At 44.5% G+C, this 27,145-nt stretch overlaps 1 protein-coding gene across 1 annotated transcript in view; it reads left to right on the top strand.

The window, feature by feature from the left end:
* The window catches only part of SLC30A8 (solute carrier family 30 member 8), a 44,400-nt gene that overhangs the window by 5,781 nt on the left and 11,474 nt on the right, over window positions 1–27,145 (top strand). The window contains exons 2-3 of the mRNA XM_063450275.1: window positions 23,061–23,254; window positions 26,438–26,584. Of these exons, the coding sequence (XP_063306345.1) occupies window positions 23,061–23,254; window positions 26,438–26,584 (341 nt within the window). The remainder of the gene's footprint in view (window positions 1–23,060; window positions 23,255–26,437; window positions 26,585–27,145) is intronic.

Genomic DNA, 27,145 nt, shown 5'->3' with positions numbered 1-27,145 from the left:
TTTTTTTCCCAAAGCAAAATAATCAGATATCACATAGTGAAGTATTTTGTAACAAATTCTCGATTATATTTTTATATTTTAAAATGGAGAAATTATTTCCTGAAACGTATTAGCATCACATTTCAAAAACAAAAATAATGTAAATATTCCGGTATAGAGATGTATTGCATCTACTTACAAATTGCAGGAATTTGATTAGACTAACTGTAGAAAAGATTTTTGGCCATTGTTTGAATTTTTGCATTCTGTTTTTTTTTTTTTTTAGTTTCCTGAACTATGTGCGGAGAAGGATTAGGACAGGGCTCTAGACTGGTTACTGGTTTTGGGTAAACTTTCAAATAGAGAAGGTGAATGGATGGGGCCAACAAACACATGGTACTGGGGTTCCCGTCTAACCCCTAGGTGCTAGCCAGGAGTCTAAGGTCACTTTGTGTTTAATTCTGCATTGGTAGATAGAGTTTTCCTTTACTACTGTATACAGTTTAAATTTTCAGGAATGGGTCCCCTATGTATTCATTTAATCTAGTTTGGCTTAAAATGTTAAATTCACTTTGAATTCCTGGTTAAAGCGGCACTGTCATGCCGAACTTACCTTTCCTCAATCTCTTCCTCTTCTCCCCCTCTCTCAGGATCTGTTATTCTTTTCTTCCATTCTTCTTTAGTTTTCTTTAAAATTATAAGACAAAGTAGGGACTCTGTCTTATGGAGGATTCCTCCGCTTGACCAGCTCTGACCAGCGGAGGAGCAAAGTGTGCTTCATTTCCGCTGGTCAGAGCAATTTTCCCATGATCCCTAGCTTTCCTCCCTGTTCCCACAATGCTTCCTGTCAGTATTGCCGAAAGTCCTGTCACTTAGACAGAACGCCGGCAAAACTGCCGAATTGCATCCTAACAGAATGAGCACTGTTTCTCCATTGGTGTTAGGATGCAATTCGGTACTTTGTTCGTATCGGAATTTCATTCTAATGAATGAAGCTCCGATCCTATTCATTGCCGCGGCTGCATCTTGCAGCCGCTTAGTAGATAACTCCCTAATTCCCACGGTATCAGGGAGCTATCTACTAAAAGGCTGAAAGACCTGAATTGGTCTTGAAGCCAAATGTACTAATACTAAGTAAAGATTACTTAGTATTAGTAAATAATATGCCCCTACTCGCTATACCGCGAGTAGGGGCATGTCTAGTAAGCAGTGAGCAGCCTGTGGCTGCTCACTGTAAAAAAAAAAAAAAAAAAACACCTAATAACCCCCCCCCCCCTGCGCGGGGGTTAAAGATGGGGGGGACCTACTGTCCTCCCCCCTGGCCCCCACCCCTGCGCGGTGGGTGGGGGCCCTAATAAAATAATAAGGGGGGGACCTACTGTCCTCCCCCCCCTGGCCCCCACCCCTGCGCGGTGGGTGGGGGCCCTAATAAAATAATAAGGGGGGGACCTACTGTCCTCCCCCCCCTGGCCCCCACCCCTGCGCGGTGGGTGGGGGCCCTAGTAAAATAATAAGGGGGGGAACCTACTGTCCTCCCCCCCTGGCCCCCACCCCTGCGCTGTGGGTGGGGGCCCTAATAAAATAATAAGGGGGGGGACCTACTGTCCTCCCCCCCTGGCCCCCACCCCTGCACGGTGGGTGGGGGCCCTAATAAAATAATAAGGGGGGGGACCTACTGTCCTCCCCCCCTGGCCCCCACCCCTGCGCTGTGGGTGGGGGCCCTAATAAAATAATAAGGGGGGGGACCTACTGTCCTCCCCCCCCTGGCCCCCACCCCTGAGCGGTGGGTGGGGGCCCTAAATGATCCCCCCCCCATCAAGGTGACTAGGGGTCCCAAGCCCCTAGTCACCCCCCCCACCCAAAACATTCTATCCCCTACCTACCCCCCTCACCCTAAAAATAGTGAGGGGGGAATAAAATAACTAACCTGTAAAAAAAAATAATTAAACTTACCATTTGACGTCTTCTTTTTTCTAAATTCTTCTTTCTTCAGCCCCCAAAAAAGCCAAATAAAAATCCATCATACCCGTCGCACTTTAAAAAAAAAAAAAAATAAACCGAGCGCAAAAAAAAATTAATCCATGTTCACCCATGGAGGGCACGCCGCGTACTGAGCTCCGCAGGGCGGGTCAAGGCTTATATAGCCTTGCCCCGCCCTGCAATTAGGCTTAGAACACACTGATTGGTTGGTTTAAGCCAATTAGAGTGCTCTGTGTCATTTTACACAGCGTGGGAAAATTCAAAAGAACTTTCCCACGCTGTGTAAAATGACAGATCACTGTGATTGGATGGTTTTCAAGCCATCCAATCACAGTGCTCTGTGTCATTTTACAAGCGTGGGAAAATTCCAAAGAACTTTCCCACGCTTGTAAAATGACACAGAGCACTGTGATAGGATGGATTTCAAGCCATCCAATCACAGTGCTCTGTGTCATTTTACAAGCGTGGGAAAATTCCAAAGAACTTTCCCAAGCTTGTAAAATTACACAGAGCACTGTGATTGGATGGCTTGAAAACCATCCTATCACAGTGCTCTGTGTCATTTTACAAGCGTGGGAAAGTTCTTTGGAATTTTCCCACGCTTGTAAAATGACACAGAGCACTCTGATTGGCTTAAACCAACCAATCAGTGTGTTCTAAGCCTAATTGCAGGGCGGGGCAAGGCTATATAAGCCTTGACCCGCCCTGCGGAGCTCAGTACGCGGCGTGCCCTCCATGGGTGAACATGGATTAATTTTTTTTTTGCGCTCGTTTTTTTTTTTTTTTTTTTTAAAGTGCGACGGGTATGATGGATTTTTATTTGGCCTTTTTGGGGGCTGAAGAAAGAAGAATTTAGAAAAAAGAAGACGTCAAATGGTAAGTTTAATTTTTTTTTTTACAGGTTAGTTATTTTATTCCCCCCTCACTATTTTTAGGGTGAGGGGGGTGTGTAGGGGTTAGAATGTTTTGGGGTGGGGGGGGTGACTAGGGGCTTGGGACCCCTAGTCACCTTGATGGGGGGGTTCATTTAGGGCCTCCACCCACCGCTCAGGGGTGGGGGCCAGGGGGGAGGACAGTAGGTCCCCCCCCTTATTGTTTTATTAGGGCCCCCACCCACCGCGCAGGGGTGGGGGCCAGGGGGGAGGACAGTAGGTCCCCCCCCTATCTTTATTTAGGGCCCCCACCCACCGCTCAGGGGTGGGGGCCAGGGGGGAGGACAGTAGGTCCCCCCCCTTATTATTTTATTAGGGCCCCCACCCCCCGCTCAGGGGTGGGGGCCAGGGGGGAGGACAGTAGGTCCCCCCCTATTTATTTAGGGCCCCCACCCACCGCGCAGGGGTGGGGGCCAGGGGGGAGGACAGTAGGTCCCCCGCCCCCTATCTTTATTTAGGGCCCCCACCCAGCGCTCAGGGGTGGGGGCCAGGGGGGAGGACAGTAGGTCCCCCCCCCTTATTATTTTATTAGGGCCCCCACCCACCGCGCAGGGGTGGGGGCCAGGGGGGGAAGGACAGTAGGTCCCCCCCTTATTATTTTATTAGGGCCCCCACCCACCGCGCAGGGGTGGGGGCCGGGGGGGAGGACAGTAGGTCCCCCCCCCCCTTATTGTTTTATTAGGGCCCCCACCCACCGCGCAGGGGTGGGGGCCGGGGGGGAGGACAGTAGGTCCCCCCCCTTATTGTTTTATTATGGCCCCCACCCACCGCGCAGGGGTGGGGGCCAGGGGGGAGGACAGTAGGTCCCCCCCCCTTATTGTTTTATTAGGGCCCCCACCCACCACGCAGGAGTGGGGGCCGGGGGGAGGACAGTAGGTTTCCCCCCCTTATTGTTTTATTAGGGCCCCCACCCACCGCGCAGGGGTGGGGGCCGGGGGGGAGGACAGTAGGTCCCCCCTTATTATTTTATTAGTGCCCCCACCCACCGCGCAGGGGTGGGGGCCAGGGGGGAGGACAGTAGGCCCCCCCCCCCTTATTACCATTTATGTTTTTACAGTGAGCAGCCACAGGCTGCTCACTGTTTAGTGGACATGCCCCTACTCGCGGTATAGCGAGTAGGGGCATTGGGGAGATTTTAATCTCCCTTGTGCTATTATGGGGGTCATACTGACCCCCATAGAGTGAGGGGGGGACCTGGGGGGCTTATGAAGTGGTGGGGAGCACAGCTCCCCACCGCTTCTGTCTTTACATATTACAAGGAGGGAGCTGCACGTCGGTAGCTCCCTCCTTGTAATAAACTGATCGAACAAACGAACACTGATACTCAGTGTTAGTTTGTTCGTCTGATTTTTTCTATTCATTCATTCGTCTGTCTGACGAATGAATGAATAGATGAAATTCCCGTTCGCATGTCCAGGTGTTTCACTGGGCATGTGCGGGAATCTCACAGTCTGTGTAGTGTGGGTAGATGACGTGTCCCACAGGGACTTCACCTACCCACACAAAGATGGCGGCGCCCTGAATAAAGATCGGGGCAGAAGATACAGATTTAAAAATAGGTAATCTGGGGGGCTTAGGGGCATTTGGGGGTGACTAGGGGGTCAATTGGATGTAGTGGAGGCGGGAGGGGGGTTAAAAAAAAAAACGGGATTCGGCATGACAGTGCCGCTTTAACTTATCTTTAAATGGACTTCAAGACTGAATATCTAACGACCAAAACTGCCAGTTCAAGTTTTAGGACTCCAAAAAAAAATACCAGCTGGTAGAATATGCTAAGGGTGATGTTAACTAATAACTATAACCAAAATAGTTATGTGATCGTTACCTTGCAAAGTCCCCGGCTTTCAATCTCATGTTAATTGGAAACTTTGAGCATCAGTTTTTTTTTTCCCACAAAACCATTCAGATGCATCTTTTCAGATTCACTTTATTTACTTAGATCTGAAATTCGCACCACTAAATAACCACTAAATTGATGAAAGGGTTTACTATTGAAATTGTAGCAAGTGACAGTATGTAATAACGAAGAAAAATAGAAGAGTGGCAGTATCGAAAATAAAAATAGGTAGAATATGATGACGTAAAACTTAAAGCAGCATTGTCACCGTCTGGGTACTTTGACAAATTTGAAAAGACCCCGATGGTGGTGGTCCGGTGGCCAGAGGGACAGGAGCCACTGTCACTGCTGTATTCTTGTGCATGCGCAAGAGTACAGCATTGAAGTTGATGGAAGATCCCACAAGACCACTGGATCCATAGACAGTAGACAGAGCCAATTCAATAGAGAGTCAATTCCCTGCAGCTGTCCCTGGTAACGGCTGTCGGGATTGACAGGCAGAGGAAATAAACAGAGACAAAGTAGTCTCTATTAGTCCCTCGTGACTGGGTTGGTATTTCAGTGAAACTCCAACATAGTCAATATTTCATAAAGATTCTATGGAAGCCTTATGCAGGAGGCATATAATTGAGGTAACAGCCTGCAATAGCGAAAACCAACCTGATACCATACGACAAGGTTAGAGGAACCAGTTCTATTGACAATTTGTTTATCAGTTTATATATTTTGTATTCAGCCATTATGAAACCCCTTCTAATGAAACTGACTAATAGATAATTTTTAGGCACCTTGTATCTCACCAAGTATATATACATTCTATTAAATGTGATTGCTATTTTTATTCATTTCACATTCTAAATAATAGTTATTTTCACTCTGTGCATCAAGGCACATTTTCGGGAATGTCTTTCTTGGGCACAGCATTTGTGAGAAATCATGCTGCTACACCAAATTATACTTCTGGATACAGGGCCGTCTTTATTATTGATTGGACCCTGGGCAAAGCATTTGCCTGGGTCCACTGGATCCTGCCCCCCTCCTCCCTTGCATGCAATCACGCCATCCACCCCAATGAGGTGGAACTAAAGTAAAGAGGTGGAAGAATTTTTTGTGACAAAAAAGGCAGATCAGCATCTGTCGTGCAACTCCAACAATGCATTGACAGCTGGGGATCTTCCATTTACCCATGTTTGCAGGTTTGTATTTAGCACTGAGCAGTGTTTGTGTGTTTGAATGTAAGCATGTTTTTGTATGGAGTATGTGTGTGTAAATGTAGGGATGTGCTTGTATGTGGTGTTTGCATTTGAATGCAAGCATGTATTTATGTGTAGTGTTGGTTTTTGAATGCAGGGGTGTGTTTATATATAATTTTGATGTTTAACGCAGGAGTGTGTTTGTATGTAGTGTTGACGTTTTAATGCAGGGGTGTATTTGTGTGTTGTGTTCGTGTGTGAATGCTGAGATGTATGCACTTATACATACACACACACACTGAAACACATACAGATACACAGATATACACACTGACACACATGCAGTTATACAGACACATATACACACACTGACACACAGATAAAGTCACACAGACTGACACACAGATACACAACCTGACACACATGCAGAAACACGGAAATACACAATGACAACATACAGACACACAGATACATATACACACACTGACACACTTGCAGATACACAGATATACACACATATAAACACACTGACACATACACACAGATACACAGACACATATAGTGACACACTGACACATACACACAGATACAGACACATATAGTAACAGACATGCTGACACACACAGATATACACTGACAGACATACTTATACAGACACATGCAGCAGACACATACTAACACACACAGACATACTGAAAGACATGCTGACACATTCCCTGACACACACGTACACTGACATACTGACATATACAGACATACTGATACAGACATATGCACACACACACACACACACACACATACTGAAATACATACACATACACATACACATACACTGACAGCCATACTGACACACACATACAGATAAACATATTCACACACATTCACAGACAAACACACATACAAACTGACAGACATACTGACACACACAGAGATACATACTGACAGACATTCAAAGACACACACACACACACAAACTGACAGATATACTCGCATACAGACATATATTGACATTTATTTACACACACACAAACTGACAGACAAACGCAAAATGTACACTTTTAAGCCCACCCTCCAGTTTCTTACCTTGGAGAGTTGTGGCTGGTGGCTGAAGCTGTTGGGAGGTGGGGCTCTGACCCCCTCCTCTCTGCCTCCTCCATCTTTCCCGCTCAGCTCTTCTCTTTGTGGGAGGAAGTGACTCACAGCTGTCACTTGCTCCCATGTTTCCAAAAAGCAAGAAGGCCTGGTCGCGCTGTTAAAGCGCCACAGCGCACGACTGGGCCCCTGCTAGCACAAGCCCACCAGGTGGCCCTTAGTGCATGGGCCACCTGGTGGGCCTCCTTAGTGTGCAGGTCCCCAGCAGCACTGGTGGGCCTATGGAGGGGAAAAATAAATGGTTGAGGACAGCAGAGCCCATGGGGCAGCTGCTTCGGGCCACCCCTTTTCCCCCCCTGTTAAAGACGGCCCTGTCTGGATATGTAAATGAGCAGAGAGAAGCATTGTGGTCCAGAATTCACCCAGCAATATGCAGGCACCCATATAAATGGGATTCTGTTTCAAACACAGCTTGTTAAACCAAAGTTAAACATGTTGTGATATTAAACCAATGCTTTGGTTTATATGACTGCATTTAAATCGCCTTCACAAACCTCATTGACCAGCATTGGTCAAATCTGACAGAAGGGATTTCCATGTCTTAAACAATGCTGGGATTCTGGTGTTTCCATGGTACCAACAGAGAAATGGTCCATGCTGGTGGTGCAAAAGACACCTGATGATATAATTCAATGACTCTTCCTTAAATGCAGGCTTCAGTGGGATTTTAAATATTGGTTTTACTCCTTATATTGTATAAATATGTGTTTGTGAGTTGTATAATAATGAAGTTTATAGGTGAGGGCCAGGTAAAACACTTTGCTAGTACTATTAGATATACAAAGCCTGTATGGTAGCAATTACCTACATCTGCAACATTGAATCCCAGTAGCATCTAAGATAAGGAGTAATATTTATGTAAAATAGTGAGTCTGGCAAAAGCTCAGAGCAACACTGGTGACAACACAAAATAGATATGGAATTCAAGTAAAAACACCTGTAGGTCCTTGAATACTTTATAAATTATATACCTATTTTAAATTTTTTTATTTTTTTAAATTTTTTATTTTTAGCGTGCATGAAAGTATAACAAGTGGGCTCGACATGCCCCAACAGCTTTGACAGGCATATAAACAGACACTTAACAGTTGGTTGGCATGTGGAATATTCTGCACAATTTTTATAGATTAATAGTTGATGGAACTACACTGCATAAGTATGCATATTATGGCAGGTTAAGTATAACAGTTGCTGTAGGTCAGTTACTGAGTGCTATACAATATGATTCACTACATGTTGATGTGATCTGCGGATATATGAGTTGCGTGGTTTAAAGGATAAAGAAGAGAGTCACGAAGCATAACATTGCTATCATAAAACATTGCTAAAACATGCTAAATCTGCTATGTCTATTAGCTAAGAGGAGAGGGATAGATCATGCTAACAGGACTGGCTATCGTTGCACAACGCTAGGCTATGAACCCATGCTAATGCAGGATATGCTAGTGGGCGAGTAAGCAGTCTTGAGACTGTAACGGTTACTTAGTAGTTAGCTTTTAGAAGGTCGCACATATTGAGGTATATCGCATAAAGGCCAGATCAGGTAAACGAAAGTCCCGTATAGCCCCTCAGGATGAAGTCTGGCAGGATAAACGACTGGCCCCATGGAGACGTGCTCGCTCATGAGGCACGAGTTAGTCCTTTTAGCCGATGCCCATTGCTGCCACTCGTGTCTTGCCTGCAGTGTTCGCCTCAGGGGCGCTTCTGGACCGGGAATCAGCTCTCTCTGCGTGTAGTGGAGTGTGCAGCTTTGCGGCTTCTCGCTTTGCAGCTGTGGCGTGGAGGGGACGACAGGAGCTGTGTCGTGCACCGGTTCCCGGATCAGGTTAGAGGTTTGAGTGGAGGCCAGGTTTTGTTATGGTCAGTTGTGTCGTGGGAAAGTCCAGCAGCATGGCTGAGGGGGCAGTGGAGAACGTGTGGGGTAGTCGGAGGGGGCTTGAAGAGTGCCTTTTCAGCTTCCTTGATTCCTCCGGTTCCCGCCTTTGGGCTGCTGAGTGTGAGGGCGCGCCATGTTGGTCCCAGGTTCTAGTTTCCTGTAAGGTGCACGTTTGTTGAACGAGGTTGCTGTTCCAGCTTCTGTGGGTTTGAATGTCGGCATGAGTGCCATGTGGCACCCCTGCCTGTTTAGTCGGTCGCTTTTGTCCGCATTGCTGGTTGGCCGTTTTGGGGAATTGAGGTAGGGGCCCATAGTAGCGGCGCCGGGTGACCGGGCGGATCCAGGGGGCCACCGTTCTCACCGCTTGTCTGAGGGTTAGGCCCCGGTTGCGGAGTATCGCCCAGAAGCTCTGACACTGCCGATCGAAAGCGTTCAGGGGCCAAGTGTCTGGCTTGGTGCTTTTGTCTATTGCTGTGGTGTGCCGCTGGGCCGCCATCATGGGTTCGGCTCCTCCGCGTGCGATGACTCTGTTTCCAGATAGACTTCGGGGTGACGTCCAGCGGGGACCGGGATATCCCCCACCGGTCCAGAGGGGGGGGGGGTAGGAGTAGAGAGTGTCTGCTAGACGCACCAGTTGGCAGGGAAGTCGGCCGTCCTTCCCCTTCCTAGCCGTCCGCAGGCCTCAACTTGCAGCCGCGGATAACGGTATCGTGGACCTTTGGGAAAGGTACCTGCCGGTTCGTCGCCGTGTACCCAGACTGTTTAGCCCAATGTGGCATTAGTCGCTGGGATATTTCTGGGTTTTTTCCCCCAAAAACCAATCCACCGGTCAGGAGCTCATGCAGCACACGTCCGCTCAGCTCTGAGTTCAAGCTCCGCCCCCCACCTATTTTACATTTTAATAACAATATACAATATTTGCAATATTATAACCAGTAAAATAAAAAAAACAGGATTTGCAAGAAGCACTGTATCAGTGTGTCCCAGTGTCTTGAGTGCAGTACAAGCGTGTCTATCGATGTGTTCACACTATGTTTTTTGGGGACAGTTCCCTGGTGTCGCCAAAGTCAGGACGGGAAAGACGTGACTTTCCTGTCAAAATCGGAGAGGTTGGGAGGTGTGTGAAAGGGCTGTTGGGCTGGAAGCAAAATGTGATTGCTGAAAAATTCAAATAGTATTTAATAATATATTTCTAGGACCAAGCTCGTGTATACTAATTTATATATGTTTGATCAGAGGGCATTCTTCATCCTCTGTCTTGGATATTTACCCTGTAATCACCCTGCACACAAAGACATTTTATTAAACTTCGCTGAATTATTAGAGGGATGCCAGGACTGCAGTGGTTACCTGAGTGTTAGGGGGCACTATGGGCAATGTTGTGATTTTCTTTTTGTTAGCGGTGTTTATTACAATACTATTTTTATTCAATTCTATATTCATTCGAAAATTAATCCCCAAAAAATCGCTGCAATATGAAACTGAAAAATTATTAATTTAAAGGGACAGTGTGATTCTAGATTCTAGTGTGATTCAAAGCTGTCAGGGTGGCACTTTATTTAGTATTGTATTTAAAAACAAGATGCATTTATGATTACATCATCAGTTTGCTAGAAAAAAATATTATTTTTTTAAAGAAAAGAAGAATGCCACCCACTAAGGCACTAATATCTTTTTTTGACAATCTTTATTTTTCATTATATGAATTCTGTTTCGAAGGTCATAACAACAAATTCGGAAGATGTTTTTGCGATATTACATTTCAAGTGATGGTATATAGCACATAGAAACCGTATAGTTAACAGTATAGTTAAAGACAACAATAATGCTAGTTCCAACAAAATTATCAACTTCAGTAGGTGGGTAAGTATACATTGCGATGTCTGGTGGAGCCAAGGGATAACTAGGCGCAGATGAAAGGTTCACAGAATGACAAACCAGGATGTTTGGCTTCATTGCAGAGCGTCTGCAGTGGGGCTTGTGGGGCATGGTCAATGGGCGATCGTCCTGGGGTTATCAGGCCTAGCCTGCGTAAGTCATATGTGAGGTTACCATTACTGGTGCTAATGAAGTTGGTTGGAGCTCAGTGTATTGGTAGGGTGTATATGGGTGGTACGGCCCACCAGGAAGTGTGTAGGTTTGTCAGTTGGTACTTCGGAGATCGGTTTGTGACGGAGGCCACAAATATTTATCCCTATGTGGAAGTCCACTGGATGGTCTATACACAGGAATTAGCGAGTCCGTCCGTCCGGACAGTCGGGTGGAGGAGGGGGAGAGTGGGGGGGGGGAAGGTGGGGTGGGAAGATTTGGAGGCCTCCGGCCCGACGTCCCTGTGACCGAGAGGTGCCACAGCCAGGGCGTCCAGGTACGGGTACATTTCTCCTGTCTATCCTGTAAAGTTGCCGTAAGGGATTCCATAGTGTATATTTCTCCCACCCTGTCCATCCACTGCCGGAGCGTGGGCGCATCCCGTTGCTTCCACCTCGTGGGGATCAGCGAAGTGGCTGCTGTCAGTAAGTGTTTTAGTAGGGACTTTTTATAAGCAGAGAGTGACATGTCTGTGTGGTGTAGTAGCATGGAGAGGGGTTGGAACGGTAGGGTAATATCCGTGATTTGTTGGATGGAATCTCTGATCGTTGTCCAGAAGGGGGTAATACCGGGGCAGCTCCACCATATGTGGAGGTAGGAGCCGTTGGTGGCACCACATCTCCAGCAGTCTCCGGGTGTCTCTGCGTCCATGCGGTGCAGAGTGTCTGGGGTTCTGTATCAATGAGCAAGGATTTTAAAGTTCGTCTCTTGGTATTTGGAGCTGATGGAGCATTTATGGGTTAGTATAAAGATCTTTTCCCACTCCTGTTCTGTGAGTGTGATCCCCGTCTCCCTTTCCCACCTGGATACGTATCTCGGGTGTGTCAGGTGTTCGCTTGTGAGGAGATGTGCATAGAGCCTGGAGACACCCTTATCGAGGTAGGCCCGCGTTGTGCAAAGTGTTTCGAACTGTGTGGTGGCTCTGTGTAGGCACTGTTTGGTCGGGAAGGTCAGGTAATATGCCTGAATTTGTAGGTAATGGAATTTGTCTAGGCCCGAGGGTGTTTTGTCTCCGAGGATATCGGCTAGGGGCTTAAGTCGGTTCCCTTGTATGAGTTGGCGGAAGCTGAGCCAGACGGAGTCGGTGTATGCGCGCAGGTCTGCGGGTGTTAGACCCACGCCAACCTTAGGGTTATGTGTTATGGGCATGAGGGGGCTGTCCGTGGTAGTGAGTTGGTGCGAGTATCGCAGCGTGCACCAGATTTGCAGTGTGGCGTCTATCATTGGGTTGCCAGTTCGTAGGGATCCGAGTGTCAGAGAGCTTACCCAGAGGCGAGAGGGGAGCGTGCCGCCTGCCTGTGCGAGTTCCATGGAAACCCATAGTTTGGTAGTTGGGCGTGCGTGCCAGTCTACCGTCCTGAGTAAGTGAGCTGCCCGGTAGTATCTCAAAAAGGATGGGAGCCCAGCACCGCCTCTGGTTTTGGGTCGTTCTAGTATCGCCTTGCTCACCCTGCTCGCTTTCCCGTTCCACACGAATTGTCGTACCACCGAGGATATTGATCGGAAGAAGGTTCTGGGTAAGGAGATGGGGACCGCTTGGAACAAGAATAGAAGACGTGGTAGCACATTCATTTTGACGGCATTTATCCGGCCAAACCAAGAGACATAGAGTCCCCTCCAACGCCGGAGGTCAAGCTGTAAGACCGAGAGGATGGGGAGGAAGTTCAGCTAGTATAGGAGATTCAGATCAGTGGGGAGCCAGATCCCGAGGTATTTTAGTTTGGTAGTGCACCATGAGAAACGGAACTGTGATCGTAGGTGAGCGGCTCTCTCTGCTTTGAGTGAGATCGGCAGGGCTTCTGATTTGCTCATGTTCAGCTTGAGGTTGGAGATGTCGCCAAAGTCCCGAAAGGCCCGTAGGAGGTTGGGGAATGAGATTGCGGGGTTATCTATGAAAAACAACATGTCATCCGCGTAAGCGGCCACTTTATGCTCCACGTGGTGCAGTCTGTACCCCGTGATACCCCATCCCGTCTGACCGCCTCCAGGAAGGGTTCCAGGGTGAGGGCAAACAGGAGGGGGGACAGAGGACAGCCCTGCCTGGTTCCATAGCGGATGGAGAACGGGTCTGAGAGCGCGCCGTTGATCCGGATACGGGCTGTGGGGGTTGGGTATAAAGCTAGGATCCAGGAGCGGATGTGGGGTCCGAATTGCATATGACGGAGGGTGGCTTCAAGATACTGCCAGTTCACCTGGTCGAAGGCCTTCTCAGCGTCTGTGGAGACCAGAACCAAGTCTTTATTTGTCGACCGGGCAGAGTGGATCACGTTGAGAGCTCGTATGGTATTGTCCCGTGCCTCCCTGCCGGGGATAAATCCCACCTGGTCTGGATGGACCAACGCGGGGAGCACACGGGAGAGTCTCAAGGCCATGGTCTTGGCGAATAGCTTGAGATCCGAGTTGAGGAGTGATATCAGCCTATAACTCCCGCAGTTGGTGGGGTCATTACCCTCCTTAGGTATGAACATCACTGTCGCGTGTAGGGAGTCTACTGGGAACCTACCACCCTCCAATAGAGAGTTAAGGCCCTGTAGCAAGTGTGGCAACAATGTATCTTTGAATTTATGCAGATACGCGATCGGTAGGCCGTCGGGGCCTGGGGCTTTGTTAGATTTAGACAGTTTAAGGGCGGTGGCGAGTTCCTCCTCAGTAATAGGTTGGTCCAGTTCTTCAGCCAGATCTTCTGGGACCTTACGTCCAATGAATTCCGAGAGGAAGGCTTCTATCCTGTGTAGGTGTAGTGGCGATTCCGTGCGTCGTGAGGTAGCGTCAATGTTATATAGATCCGAGTAAAAGAGCCTAAAAGCTTGTAGAATGTCTGGCGGGGCCCTTTTCATTGTCCCATCTCTCCCCATGATCTGATGGACATGGTGTTGTCTCTGTCTCTGTGTCAGGGTGCGGGCAAGCGTTCTCCCGCATTTGTTGGAGAATTCACAGAAATGTCTGTTGGACTTTCGGATGGTGTGTAACATTTTCTGGGAGAGTAAGTCTCTAAGCTGTCTGCGCTGGTCGGTGAGTAGGCGATAGGTATCGTCTGCTTGGTCCTGTTTGTGTCGTGTCTCTAAGTCTGCTATCGTACGTATCAGTGCTTGGATCTGTGCGGCGTGGTCTTTCTTCCGTTGCGTGCAGAGTTTGATAAATTGTCCCCGGATCACACATTTGTGTGCCTCCCAAACCGTAACGGGGGCTACGTCGGGGTTGTTATTGTCAGTGAAATAGTGAGTCAACGTCTGTACAATTTGTACGGCGAAGTCGGGGTCAGTCAATACACTTTCGTTAAGTCTCCATTGACGCTCTCGAGGTTTGAAGAGCGGTGCTTGGAGCGTGATGTGTACTGGGGCGTGGTCCGAGTCATGTTGTATCCCTATAGTGGATGTGATGAGGAAGGGGAGGTATTCTTGGGCAAGGAAGATGTAGTCTATCCGGCTATATCTGTTATGAACCGCGGAGTAGCATGTGTAGTCTTTAGCTTCGGAATGCGCCACTCTCCAGCAGTCGACCAGACCCGATTTAACCAATGCTTGTTTGGCTTGTCGTATACAGTGTGCGGGGATGGTGCTGGTGCCCGTGGATGTGTCCATCCGGGGGTCCGGCGGGATGTTGAGGTCACCAGTCAGTACCAGGGTACCCTCTCGAAACCTCTCTAACTGTGTCAGGGTTTTCGCTAGGAATCGGTGTTGTCCCTTATTGGGGCTGTAGATCGTGGCAAAAGTCTACTTATGTTCTGCGATTGAGCCTTTTACGAACAAAAACCTGCCCAAGGGGTCTGCCTGCGAAGTAGTGCTCTCGATCGGGACTGTATTGGCAAATATGATAGTAACGCCTGAACGTTTGGCGTCGGGGTTGTTGGCGTAGAATCCCAGGGGAAACCGTCTATCCCTTATCTGGGGGGCATCGTTCCCTTTAAGGTGAGTCTCTTGTAGGAATGCTATCGAGGTCTTCTGAGACCACAGGGTTCTCAGCAGATGTCGCCTTTTTTCTGGGGAGTTCAGGCCTCGAGCATTGTGTGAGCGTAGGATCAAAGGTGCGGGCGAGAAGGTGGTCGCCATGGTTGTCCGAGGGGGGAGCCGGGCTTCAGGCCTCTAGAGAGGGGAGGAAAGTAAGAAAGAGAGAAAGAAAAAGAAAAAGGGGAGAAGGAGAGTAAGTGAAGGCGGGGGAGAGTGGGGTGAGGGGGGAGGGGTGGTTTGGGTGTTGTTCCTGTGTAGGGGCAGTAGCCCGTCAAGGGCGTCAGAGTGATAGGCAACTATGGCCCTAGGTCGTGTGAGGGAGACCTAATATACAAGCGGGTCAGTTGCTGGGGGATAAGGAATCCCGGTAAGTGAAGTCCGTCTGGGGAGGTCGGTGTCCGCACTCCCTCGACCCACATCATGGGGCGTCCGTCGCATTTACCATAAGTCGGGAGAGTGGGGGGGTCTTATTGCGGAGGGTCAGAGCGGGTGTGTTGGCAGGGAAATTGGTGTCCCATTGCGGGCATTTGGCTCTCATTCCATTGGGGGGGTGGTCCTACTATCGTTGAAGGTGACGTGTGCGCGTCGTGATCGGGCAAATTCTGCAACCGCGCGTGTTCGGTATACAGTGACGGCTTGAGTCAGCTTGCATATCAGGTTACAGCAGTTAGGCCGGTGAGCGGCCTCGAGGTCACCGGCACTAATATCTTATCCACGCTCAGATAATTAAGAGGAACTACCAGTACCAAAACTTTTAACATTATATTTACTCATTCCTAAATTTAAAATATATATATATATATATTTGTGAGGTTTTAAAAGCAAACAAAATGTAAACATTCACACCTCTTTATCCTGCAACTGGGTGCTGCCATGTTAGTTCCCTGTCAATCAGTGTTATACGCTCAGCCCTTTGTACCTGGCAGTCAGTATAGAAAAAAAACAAACAGTGAAAAAGAGAAATGAAACTATGGGGGATATGTATTATTATTATTATTACTTATATAGTGCCAACAAATTCTGTAGCGCTGTACAATGGATAGAAACATAGAAACATAGAATGTGACGGCAGATAAGAACCATTCGGCCCATCTAGTCTGCCCAATTTTCTAAATACTTTGATTAGTCCCTGGCCTTATCTTATAGTTAGGATAGCCTTATGCCTATCCCACGCATGCTTAACTGTGTTAACCTCTACCACTTCAGCTGGAAGGCTATTCCATGCATCCACTACCCTCTCAGTAAAGTAATACTTCCTGATATTATTTTTAAACCTTTGTCCCTCTAATTTAAGACTATGTCCTCATGTTGTGGTAGTTTTTCTTCTTTTAAATATAGTCTCCTCCTTTACTGTGTTGATTCCCTTTATGTATTTAAATGTTTCTATCATATCCCCCCTGTCTCGTCTTTCCTCCAAGCTATACATGTTAAGATCATTTAACCTTTTCTGGTAAGTTTTATCCTGCAATCCATGAACCAGTTTAGTAGCCCTTCTCTGAACTCTCTCTAAGGTATTAATATTCTTCTGAAGATACGGTCTCCAGTACTGCGTACAATACTCCAAGTGAGGTCTCACCAGTGTTCTGTACAATGGCATGAGCACTTCCCTCTTTCTACTGCTAATACCTCTCCCTATACAACCAAGCATTCTGCTAGCATTTCCTGCTGCTCTATTACATTTTCTGCCTACCTTTAAGTCATCAGAAATAATCACCCCTAAATCCCTTTCCTCAGATGTTGAGGTTAGGACTCTATCAAATATTCTGTACTCTGCCCTTGGGTTTTTACATCCAAGATGCATTATCTTGCACTTATCCACATTTAATGTCAGTTGCCACAACTCTGACCATTTTTCTAGTTTACCTAAATCATTAGCCATTCGGCTTATCCCTCCTGGAACATCAACCCTGTTACATATCTTAGTATCATCAGCAAAAAGACATACCTTGCCATCAAGACCTTCTGCAATATCACTAATAAAAATATTAAAGAGAATGGGTCCAAGTACAGATCCCTGAGGTACCCCACTGGTGACAAGCCCAAGCTTTGAATATACTCCATTGACTACAACCCTCTGTTGCCTGTCACTCAGCCACTAACAGACACGTAATTGTAACCAGACAAGTTGGAAGCATGGGAGCAGAGGGGTTGAGGGCCCTGCTCAGTGAGTTTACATGCTAGAGGGAGTGAAGTATAGTGACACATAAGGTCAAGGTGGGGTAGAAAAGTGGGTTGCTAGAAAAGTATTCACTGAGGGCTTCGTTGGTTATTCTTGGAAGTTGTAGGAGAGGAATCAGGGTGTGGGGGGGGGGGGGAAGTTAGTAACAGTTTAATTGACACACTTTCCTAAAGAAGTAAGTTTCCAATGTTTTTTTCAAGGAGTGGAGATAGGGTAAATGTCTAACAGAGAGGGGAAGGAAGTTCCACAGGAACGGTGCAGCCCTAGAGAAATCTTTAAGGCGAGCATCAGTGGTGGGAGTATGAACAGAGCATAGACGTAGGTCTTCAGCAGAGTGTAGGGGCCTCGCAGGGACATACTTGTGTATTAGGGAAGATGGTCGGTGTCCGCACTCCCTCGACCCACATCATGGGGCGTCCGTCGCATTTACCATAAGTCGGGAGAGTGGGGGGGTCTTATTGCGGAGGGTCAGAGCGGGTGTGTTGGCAGGGAAATTGGTGTCCCATTGCGGGCATTTGGCTCTCATTCCATTGGGGGGGTGGTCCTACTATCGTTGAAGGTGACGTGTGCGCGTCGTGATCGGGCAAATTCTGCAACCGCGCGTGTTCGGTATACAGTGACGGCTTGAGTCAGCTTGCATATCAGGTTACAGCAGTTAGGCCGGTGAGCGGCCTCGAGGTCACCGGCACTAATATCTTATCCACGCTCAGATAATTAAGAGGAACTACCAGTACCAAAACTTTTAACATTATATTTACTCATTCCTAAATTTAAAATATATATATATATATATTTGTGAGGTTTTAAAAGCAAACAAAATGTAAACATTCACACCTCTTTATCCTGCAACTGGGTGCTGCCATGTTAGTTCCCTGTCAATCAGTGTTATACGCTCAGCCCTTTGTACCTGGCAGTCAGTATAGAAAAAAAACAAACAGTGAAAAAGAGAAATGAAACTATGGGGGATATGTATTATTATTATTATTACTTATATAGTGCCAACAAATTCTGTAGCGCTGTACAATGGATAGAAACATAGAAACATAGAATGTGACGGCAGATAAGAACCATTCGGCCCATCTAGTCTGCCCAATTTTCTAAATACTTTGATTAGTCCCTGGCCTTATCTTATAGTTAGGATAGCCTTATGCCTATCCCACGCATGCTTAACTGTGTTAACCTCTACCACTTCAGCTGGAAGGCTATTCCATGCATCCACTACCCTCTCAGTAAAGTAATACTTCCTGATATTATTTTTAAACCTTTGTCCCTCTAATTTAAGACTATGTCCTCATGTTGTGGTAGTTTTTCTTCTTTTAAATATAGTCTCCTCCTTTACTGTGTTGATTCCCTTTATGTATTTAAATGTTTCTATCATATCCCCCCTGTCTCGTCTTTCCTCCAAGCTATACATGTTAAGATCATTTAACCTTTTCTGGTAAGTTTTATCCTGCAATCCATGAACCAGTTTAGTAGCCCTTCTCTGAACTCTCTCTAAGGTATTAATATTCTTCTGAAGATACGGTCTCCAGTACTGCGTACAATACTCCAAGTGAGGTCTCACCAGTGTTCTGTACAATGGCATGAGCACTTCCCTCTTTCTACTGCTAATACCTCTCCCTATACAACCAAGCATTCTGCTAGCATTTCCTGCTGCTCTATTACATTTTCTGCCTACCTTTAAGTCATCAGAAATAATCACCCCTAAATCCCTTTCCTCAGATGTTGAGGTTAGGACTCTATCAAATATTCTGTACTCTGCCCTTGGGTTTTTACATCCAAGATGCATTATCTTGCACTTATCCACATTTAATGTCAGTTGCCACAACTCTGACCATTTTTCTAGTTTACCTAAATCATTAGCCATTCGGCTTATCCCTCCTGGAACATCAACCCTGTTACATATCTTAGTATCATCAGCAAAAAGACATACCTTGCCATCAAGACCTTCTGCAATATCACTAATAAAAATATTAAAGAGAATGGGTCCAAGTACAGATCCCTGAGGTACCCCACTGGTGACAAGCCCAAGCTTTGAATATACTCCATTGACTACAACCCTCTGTTGCCTGTCACTCAGCCACTAACAGACACGTAATTGTAACCAGACAAGTTGGAAGCATGGGAGCAGAGGGGTTGAGGGCCCTGCTCAGTGAGTTTACATGCTAGAGGGAGTGAAGTATAGTGACACATAAGGTCAAGGTGGGGTAGAAAAGTGGGTTGCTAGAAAAGTATTCACTGAGGGCTTCGTTGGTTATTCTTGGAAGTTGTAGGAGAGGAATCAGGGTGTGGGGGGGGGGGAAGTTAGTAACAGTTTAATTGACACACTTTCCTAAAGAAGTAAGTTTCCAATGTTTTTTTCAAGGAGTGGAGATAGGGTAAATGTCTAACAGAGAGGGGAAGGAAGTTCCACAGGAACGGTGCAGCCCTAGAGAAATCTTTAAGGCGAGCATCAGTGGTGGGAGTATGAACAGAGCATAGACGTAGGTCTTCAGCAGAGTGTAGGGGCCTCGCAGGGACATACTTGTGTATTAGGGAAGATGTTCTGCTCTACAAAGTGGTGCAAAAATGTTAAAGGTAAGGAGTCACCAATGGAATGCGACTGCTGGTCCCACTGGTTTCCGTGGCGTTTGCCTCACGTTTTGCACTTTGATAAATAACCTATACTAGTTCTATTTCTTCTCCTTATTAGCATTATTTTTTCCCTGGCTTTGCCTTGTGTAAACTAGATTATGAGATTATGATATAAATTGCCATATATAGATTTTCTTTAAGCTGGCATTAGAGAGCCTGGCAATTTTAAGTATAAAGGGTTGCTCCAACAACCATGCTCACTTTTGCTTTTAGAAGTAGTCATGGTGGTAGGAATGCTTTTTAATGCCCTCCCTCCTTTGCCCACCCCCACTCTCTCACTCCATACCATTCCTCCCTACCATCCTCAGCGTGCCTGCACTCTGAGAAATGGAGAACGGTCCAATCAAATGCTTCTCTATGATCTGCGAGGGAGGTCGGGATGTCAGATGGAGCTTTGAATCCAGCATGTGATTCTAGCTTCATCTTTGGAGTAACCCTTTATGCATTGCTAAAGCCAATAGCCTGTAGATAGTTGTTGCCAATGGAGAGCCGCATTAGATAAATCTGTTTAGATGGCGCTCATTGGCTGAGAGCTCGCAGGCTATGAATCCTAGCTTAAAATGGGTTTGTCCCCAAATGTACGTCACCAAATTTTAGCTCTATACCCTATTGAAACTATAACATGTTATTATGCTTGGAAAAAACATGCAGCATTTTGACATTGTAGGCAAAAATAGCTAAGCTGGAATATTTCTCCAGGTGAGCAATGTGTCTGCTCAACTACTTTGCCCTAATCGTGAAATTCTGGGATGAATTTTCGACAATTCACAGTTTAGCGAATAACCCTGATAAATATTTGTTTTTTTTCCCAGTAAATGAAAGAAATATATCTAATAGATTGCATGGCTCTCTCTTGTATATCTGTATTTATTACTGAGTGAGTCTGCAAGTCTCTAAAGTAATTGTACGTTTTAATTATTGAAGCTGATTGGCTTTTCATTGTTTTCTGATTGCGTTTAATATTTTATTCGCTAGAGTTAAATCAGAAGTTGGAAAGATGCCCAGGTATAGCATTAACAAAGGACTCTGGCTTTTGTCTATTCCTAATTCAGTTACTAAGTACTGCTGAAAGTTATTAGAGTGCAAATAAATGGCTAATTAGTTCAGACAGGGCTGTTCAATAAAGACACATGTTAGAAAGCGGATGGGGTAATGTAAATAATTCTCTTTCATCAGAATAAAAGTTTGTGCATCCTTCAGCAAAGAATAGCTTTTACTTGAAAATCATTTAAGAGGAATTGATTGCAAATAAATATATTAAATGCCATTAGGCTGATGTACTAGAATCTATTGTACAAAAACGTTATTTCTGGAAAATTTATGCCAAAATCCCATTTTGAAAATGGTACTTATTAGTTGATGTATCTCAGATGCTATGCCATGCCAGAAAAACCTCTCCATACAAATATAAACACATTTTTACTGGGAAGCATAGAAAATGACAGTCCATACTTGCATTGGGCTAATGTACTGACACATTTTGACCTAGATCCTACACAAGCTCATGGAAGGAGTAAGAATTGGAAAGCCTTCCGAGATGTGGAATGTTTCATATCTATTTTCATGGCAAAAAATGATTTAAAAATTTTAATGCATGTGTCAAAATGTCAGCAGTAATTAACCCAATTAAAGGAACACTATAGAGTCAGAAATCTAAACATGTATTCCTGACCCTATAGTGTTAAAACATTATCTAGCCCCAACTTCCTCCCACCTAAATATAACAAAATCTTACCATTATTCCAGTCTTCTGGTACTGGCCCTGCCTCTGATCTGCCTCCTAGGCTGACATAATCAGAAGTGATGATCTCAGCCAATCACAGTGCTTTTCAATAGGATGGAAGGATTTAAACGCAAATCAGCATCGAATCAATGCATCTCTATGAGTAAAGTTCAGTGTCTCCATGCAGAGGGTGGAGATACTGGATGGCAGTCACTGTGCAGCACTGCGCCAGGGAGCACCTCTAGCAGCCATCTGAGGAGTGGCCACTTCAGGTATCCCATAGGCTGTAATGTAAACACAGCCTTTTCTCTAAAAGTCTTTACAGCAAAAAGCCTACAGGGACTGACTAAAGACACCAGAACAAATACATTAAGCTGACTGACAAAGAGGAAAAACATCTGTGTACCTAAATCTTAACAGCATCTAAATACAACATTATCAGCATGAATCCAATAGTAAACTATTAACAAATCTGCATTATACCCAGATACATTTTAATTAAAGGGACAATCTAAGCATCAGAATCATTACAGCTTAAGGGATACTATAGTACTATAAATACAAAGATGTGTTCCTTGCACTATAGTTCTCCTCCGACGTAATTCGTTGTGGGGGCTACTGTGCCACAAGCGCATTATACCCTCCTCACAGGAAACCATTGACTCAATGATACTGGATTTCCTCATGCATAACGTGAGGACTGTCTTACCACTACAATGTAAACATCGCTGTTTCTCTAAAACGGCAATGATTTACATTGCAGGAATAAGTGTGACAGAGCAGTAAACTGAAATGGTCTGGGTGCCTATAGTGTCCCTGTAGTGGTGCAAAGAGCCTATCCCTCTCTAAGTACATCGCCATCTTTAGAGGATCAGCTTTCTGTGTCTTTATGTCATCTCTATTAAAATGTCAAACTTTCTCCATGGAGATTCATTGTTAGCAATATGGGAGCCCCATATCTACGTCCATCCAATGTCACAGGGAACAACCAATCTAATTTTTTAATGAACGTATAAACCTACCCCCATACATGTGGAGTTGAGCATTTTTGAAAATATATTGATCGGGACACGGATCTCTTCTTTTAATAGATGCTTTACACTTCAAACCTACCCTATAGGGCTCATGGCCATGAGTTGTTTTTACTGTAAAATATCCATCCATCACAGAGCTAAAGCTAAATTTCACACTACTTGTATTGTCACATATTGCTGCTGATACAGTTTGTTCTTGTCACTGTGAAATGAACAATAAAAAAAATAAATGGAAATGAATAAATATATGATAAAAGGGCAATTTCTCCTCCTCTGAAATACTTATTTGGAAATTTTAGTAGAAGATCCAAATTTTTGTGATACCTATATTGACTTTTTTTTTTTATTTAAATTTTTGCCATTTTTAAACTGAACTGTTAACATCAGTATTGGATGTCTTCGGTCCAAATTCATGAAATATTTGCACAGCATCTTTATTTGATCGTGTGTTTTTTCTAGATTTTTATTATTTTCCTTTTTTTTTTTCTCATCATGTTTGTATCCAGTGGAGGACAGAATAATTTCTGTAAGGAGAAACTACAAGAAGAGGAAGAGATTCCCTGTGCGATCACCCTCTACCATTGCCATAACAATAATAGCAAAGCCTATGAAGCCAGGCAGAAGGAACAGAAACTTGCCAAGAAAAAACTCTATATTGCGTCCGTTATATGTCTCATCTTTATATTCGCAGAAATTGCAGGTACGTTTCCAAACAAATGTAATTTATACCATATATTTATTTAGATACTGAGATACTGAGATTCTAAACTGAAATATCAATTAAAATAAACAAAGCATGCGATCAGAGATTAATAGCTGAACTGTAACTATAGCTGCGTTGGAGAATTACTCCAGATCGATTACAATGTTATATATCTTAACGTTTGGATGTCAGTTTGCTAAAATGGTATGGTAAAAGACAATTTGATAGCAATTTTAATAAATACCTAGAACAGCGGTCGGCTGTCTATAATATGCGTGGCACACAAGGCCTTTGCATGAAACACAAGGCTGCTAGTCCTAAATGGACCAGTTGGAAAAAAATCAGAGTATCCAAGGTGCACTAGGTCCCAAAATGCAAGGGAGCCTGTGGTCTGCACCTCCAGTGGGTGCAGTCACCATAACCCAGAGCTCCACAGTAATTCAAGCATTGCCGTGGAGCACCATTGCAATGCTCAGACTCACTGGTAAAGCACCAAACTGGAGTAAGATGAATAAGAGGTCTGCGCCTATGAAAGACAACAGGTTCTACTACTAGACCACCATGGATAAATGAGTGTTTATGGCTCCCTCCCTGGAGTAATGTAGGCAGGAGAGAAGGGAGCAAAAATAAGTTTACAACAATTTTAATTCTGTAGCTCACCTCCCCACCCCCCACGCACACAACACCACTGCAAAGGTCTCCACATACAACATACAAACAGCTCACACATACACAACCCCAAACATTCAACAACACGGACAGCTCACATAAACACACACAACACCACCGACAACTCCTCTAATACATCCGAGTACACAGTTAAAATCATAGACAGCAAACCTTACAGACACAATACCTTAAATAACATGCATTCATAACACTACAAACAGCCCCTCACCACGTACATAAATACTGAAGGCAGCTCGAAGGGCTTATCTTATTGACTGAGAGCAATCAACTAGCAGCCAGTGCTGAAGGGTGTAGTTCTGGATGGCTAACAGAAGCTCAGAAAGGCTCTCCTGGCTGTTGAGAGGACGAGGGGAGCAGCCCTTGATTATAAAATGGTTTGTCTACTTACAAATGTGGGGTGTGAGGGGCACAAGTCAATCCTGGCACCATAACCACTACAGAGCGCTGTAATGTTTATGGTTATAGTGTTCCTTTAATGTAAAATAATGATGCATTCTATTTTTATATTAAATGTTTTTGTGGACTACGTTATACATTAATTATATAACAAAAGCTAACAAACAGGGCTTGTGCGATGATTACTTAGCAATCTACACCAGTTGATGAATAGTGAAGGTTTGTGATCTTATCTATTCAAACAGTGTTTGATTTGCTCAAAGAGGACAAGGTTAAATCTGATCCGTGAAGGAGATGCTGGTTTCTTCTTTACGGGTGAAAATAATCCTATTGTATGATTTGCAGTTCTTTCAAACCCACAATTGTGTTTCTATTGAATTGTGCGAGTAAGGAGTGGATTAAATGTTTAATGTTTACTATACCACATAAAGGGAAGTATCTACGCTGGCTTCCGAATCTATCAGAAATGAAAAGAGCCCGTTTGGATAATAAGAACAATCTAGATAGCGGAGTTCAAAGCTATAATCAATATAAAGTGTCCTTATGTTTATAGTGGAGAATAGGAGAATAACTGGCATGTTAATAATATCTCAGGAAGTCCTACAACGAAACAGCTGTTAGTGGAAAGGAAAATCATATATTAGGCAAAATATAGGTGGATAATCACAGCATTTAAAATTATCGTATGATATCACTGATTTGAGGTTCCATTACTTGTCAAACAGTATATTATTTATATGAACAAATATTTTCTGCTATAGTCGTGGACAATCCAACAAACAAGCAATTTATCTTACTGCAGAAGTGTATATTTATGTAGAACAGGTTGCAAAACAATGACAATGGATAGACAGACAGTGGTTCTGGGGATTCTTAAGGGAGCACTATAGGGTCAGGAATACAATTGTGTATTCCTGACCCTATAGCATTAAACTAACTATTTAGCCCACCTGGCACCTTTGCCACCCTTAAATAAATAGAAAACTTAATTTATTCCAGTGCCATGAGGATACGCAGATGCTGGCCCTACCCCCGATGCACCTCCTTGGGTGACATTATCAGAATTTACAATCTTAGCCAATCCAATGCTTTTCGCATAAGAGGAACACTCCCCACTGGCCAATCAGCATCTCCTCTTAGAGATACATAACATCAACATTGTGCAGTACTGACCCAGGAAGCACCTCTACTGGCCGTCTGAGTGACGGCCACTGGAGGTGTCGCTAGGCAGCAATGTAAACACTGCCTTTTCTCAGAAAATATTGTTCAATATTCCAGCAGAGGAACTTTGGAGAGGAACTCGAGCTATCACAGACACTCCTCTCTGGAAAGGCCTAAAAGGAAACTGGAGTAATTATGTATTCATAAATGTTATAATCATGCTAGTATAGTTAGAAAACAAGATGAATGATTTTGAGCAAAAGACACACACTAACGGTTAAGGGAATCATGACATGTCATGTGTCCTTAACCCCTTAAGGACCAAACATTTGGAATAAAAGGGAATCATGACATGTCACACATGTCATGTGTCCTTAAGGGGTTAAGGGGTTGAACACGCTTTTTTATCTTGTCACTAATTTTTCAATTCACATTTTTATTAACAATTCTTCATGGTTCCGCTGTAATAGTTGCTATTAAAAATATTCTTTATTATGATATATATATATATATATATATATATATATATATATGTATATATATATATATATATTCATTTAAAAAAAGTTGTTTATGAATATATGCATTTTAGGTTTAGTCACAAATTTAAGAAAATTAGAAAATTACATTTTAGAAATAGCAGACCTATATACCTATTATGGAGAACATTTTCCATGTGACTATTTTGATAATAATAAAAAAAAAAGGTACAAGTCCCTTGTCAGCTCCCCATTATTTAGTTTAATGGATAAACAACGTAACAATATCATAGACATTTAGGAACTGGCATATAGGCTTTTAAAGCAATAGCGATGTTTGTAACCTAGTGATTACCCACCGCCAGTCTTTGCTGGCCCTTTAAGTTCTCTTTTTTTTAAGGCGATATTTCAGTATGTTTCTGTATTTTCTGTGATTTCTTGATTTCGGTTTCAGGTGGTTATATTGCCGGAAGCCTTGCTGTAGTAACAGACGCAGCCCACCTTTTAGTGGATCTGTCTAGCTTTCTAATCAGCCTTTGTTCTCTCTGGCTATCGTCCAAGCCTGCCACAAAACGACTCACTTTTGGATGGTTCAGAGCAGGTAACATATTATGTTTTTTTTTTTTTTTTTATACAAAACATAGAAATTTAATGCGGAAACAATAGGAGCTAGTAAGTAGTGTTGTGTCATTGTATTTGTCAAATGTATCAATTTATTAAGTATCTCATCACATGTTTTGGTAACTTCTCTTTAAAATAACACCATGGTAGGGATACATTTAAGTTTGGTGCTGGGGAGGTACGGTGAGCTTAGGGCCTTATTAGGGTTAGAGAGGACTTATGCTTGGAGGTCTGAGGTTTAAGGCAACCTTCAACATGCCAAGTGTTGTGGACTACATCTCCCATAATTCTTACAGCTGGCAAAGCATCACAGGAGATGAAGACCACAACATCTGGAGTGGCGAAGGGTGGTTTAGGGTTTGCCAGCATTCAGTAGCAGCTGGTACGTTTCTGGCTAGTTGACCCTCAATTCTCTCTCTCCCTCTTACTCTATATGTACCTATCCATGGAAGCTAAAGATTTATATATTATTGTTTGGTTGATTGTTTACATTTTTGTTCTGTCTGTCTCTCCCTCTGTCCATCCATCCATCCATCCATCC

This window comes from Pelobates fuscus, chromosome 4, assembly GCF_036172605.1.
Source record: "Pelobates fuscus isolate aPelFus1 chromosome 4, aPelFus1.pri, whole genome shotgun sequence".
NCBI classification, from domain to species: Eukaryota; Metazoa; Chordata; class Amphibia; order Anura; family Pelobatidae; genus Pelobates; species Pelobates fuscus.
Note: the sequence above shows the minus strand (reverse complement) of the source record. Positions and strands in the feature narration are given on the sequence as shown.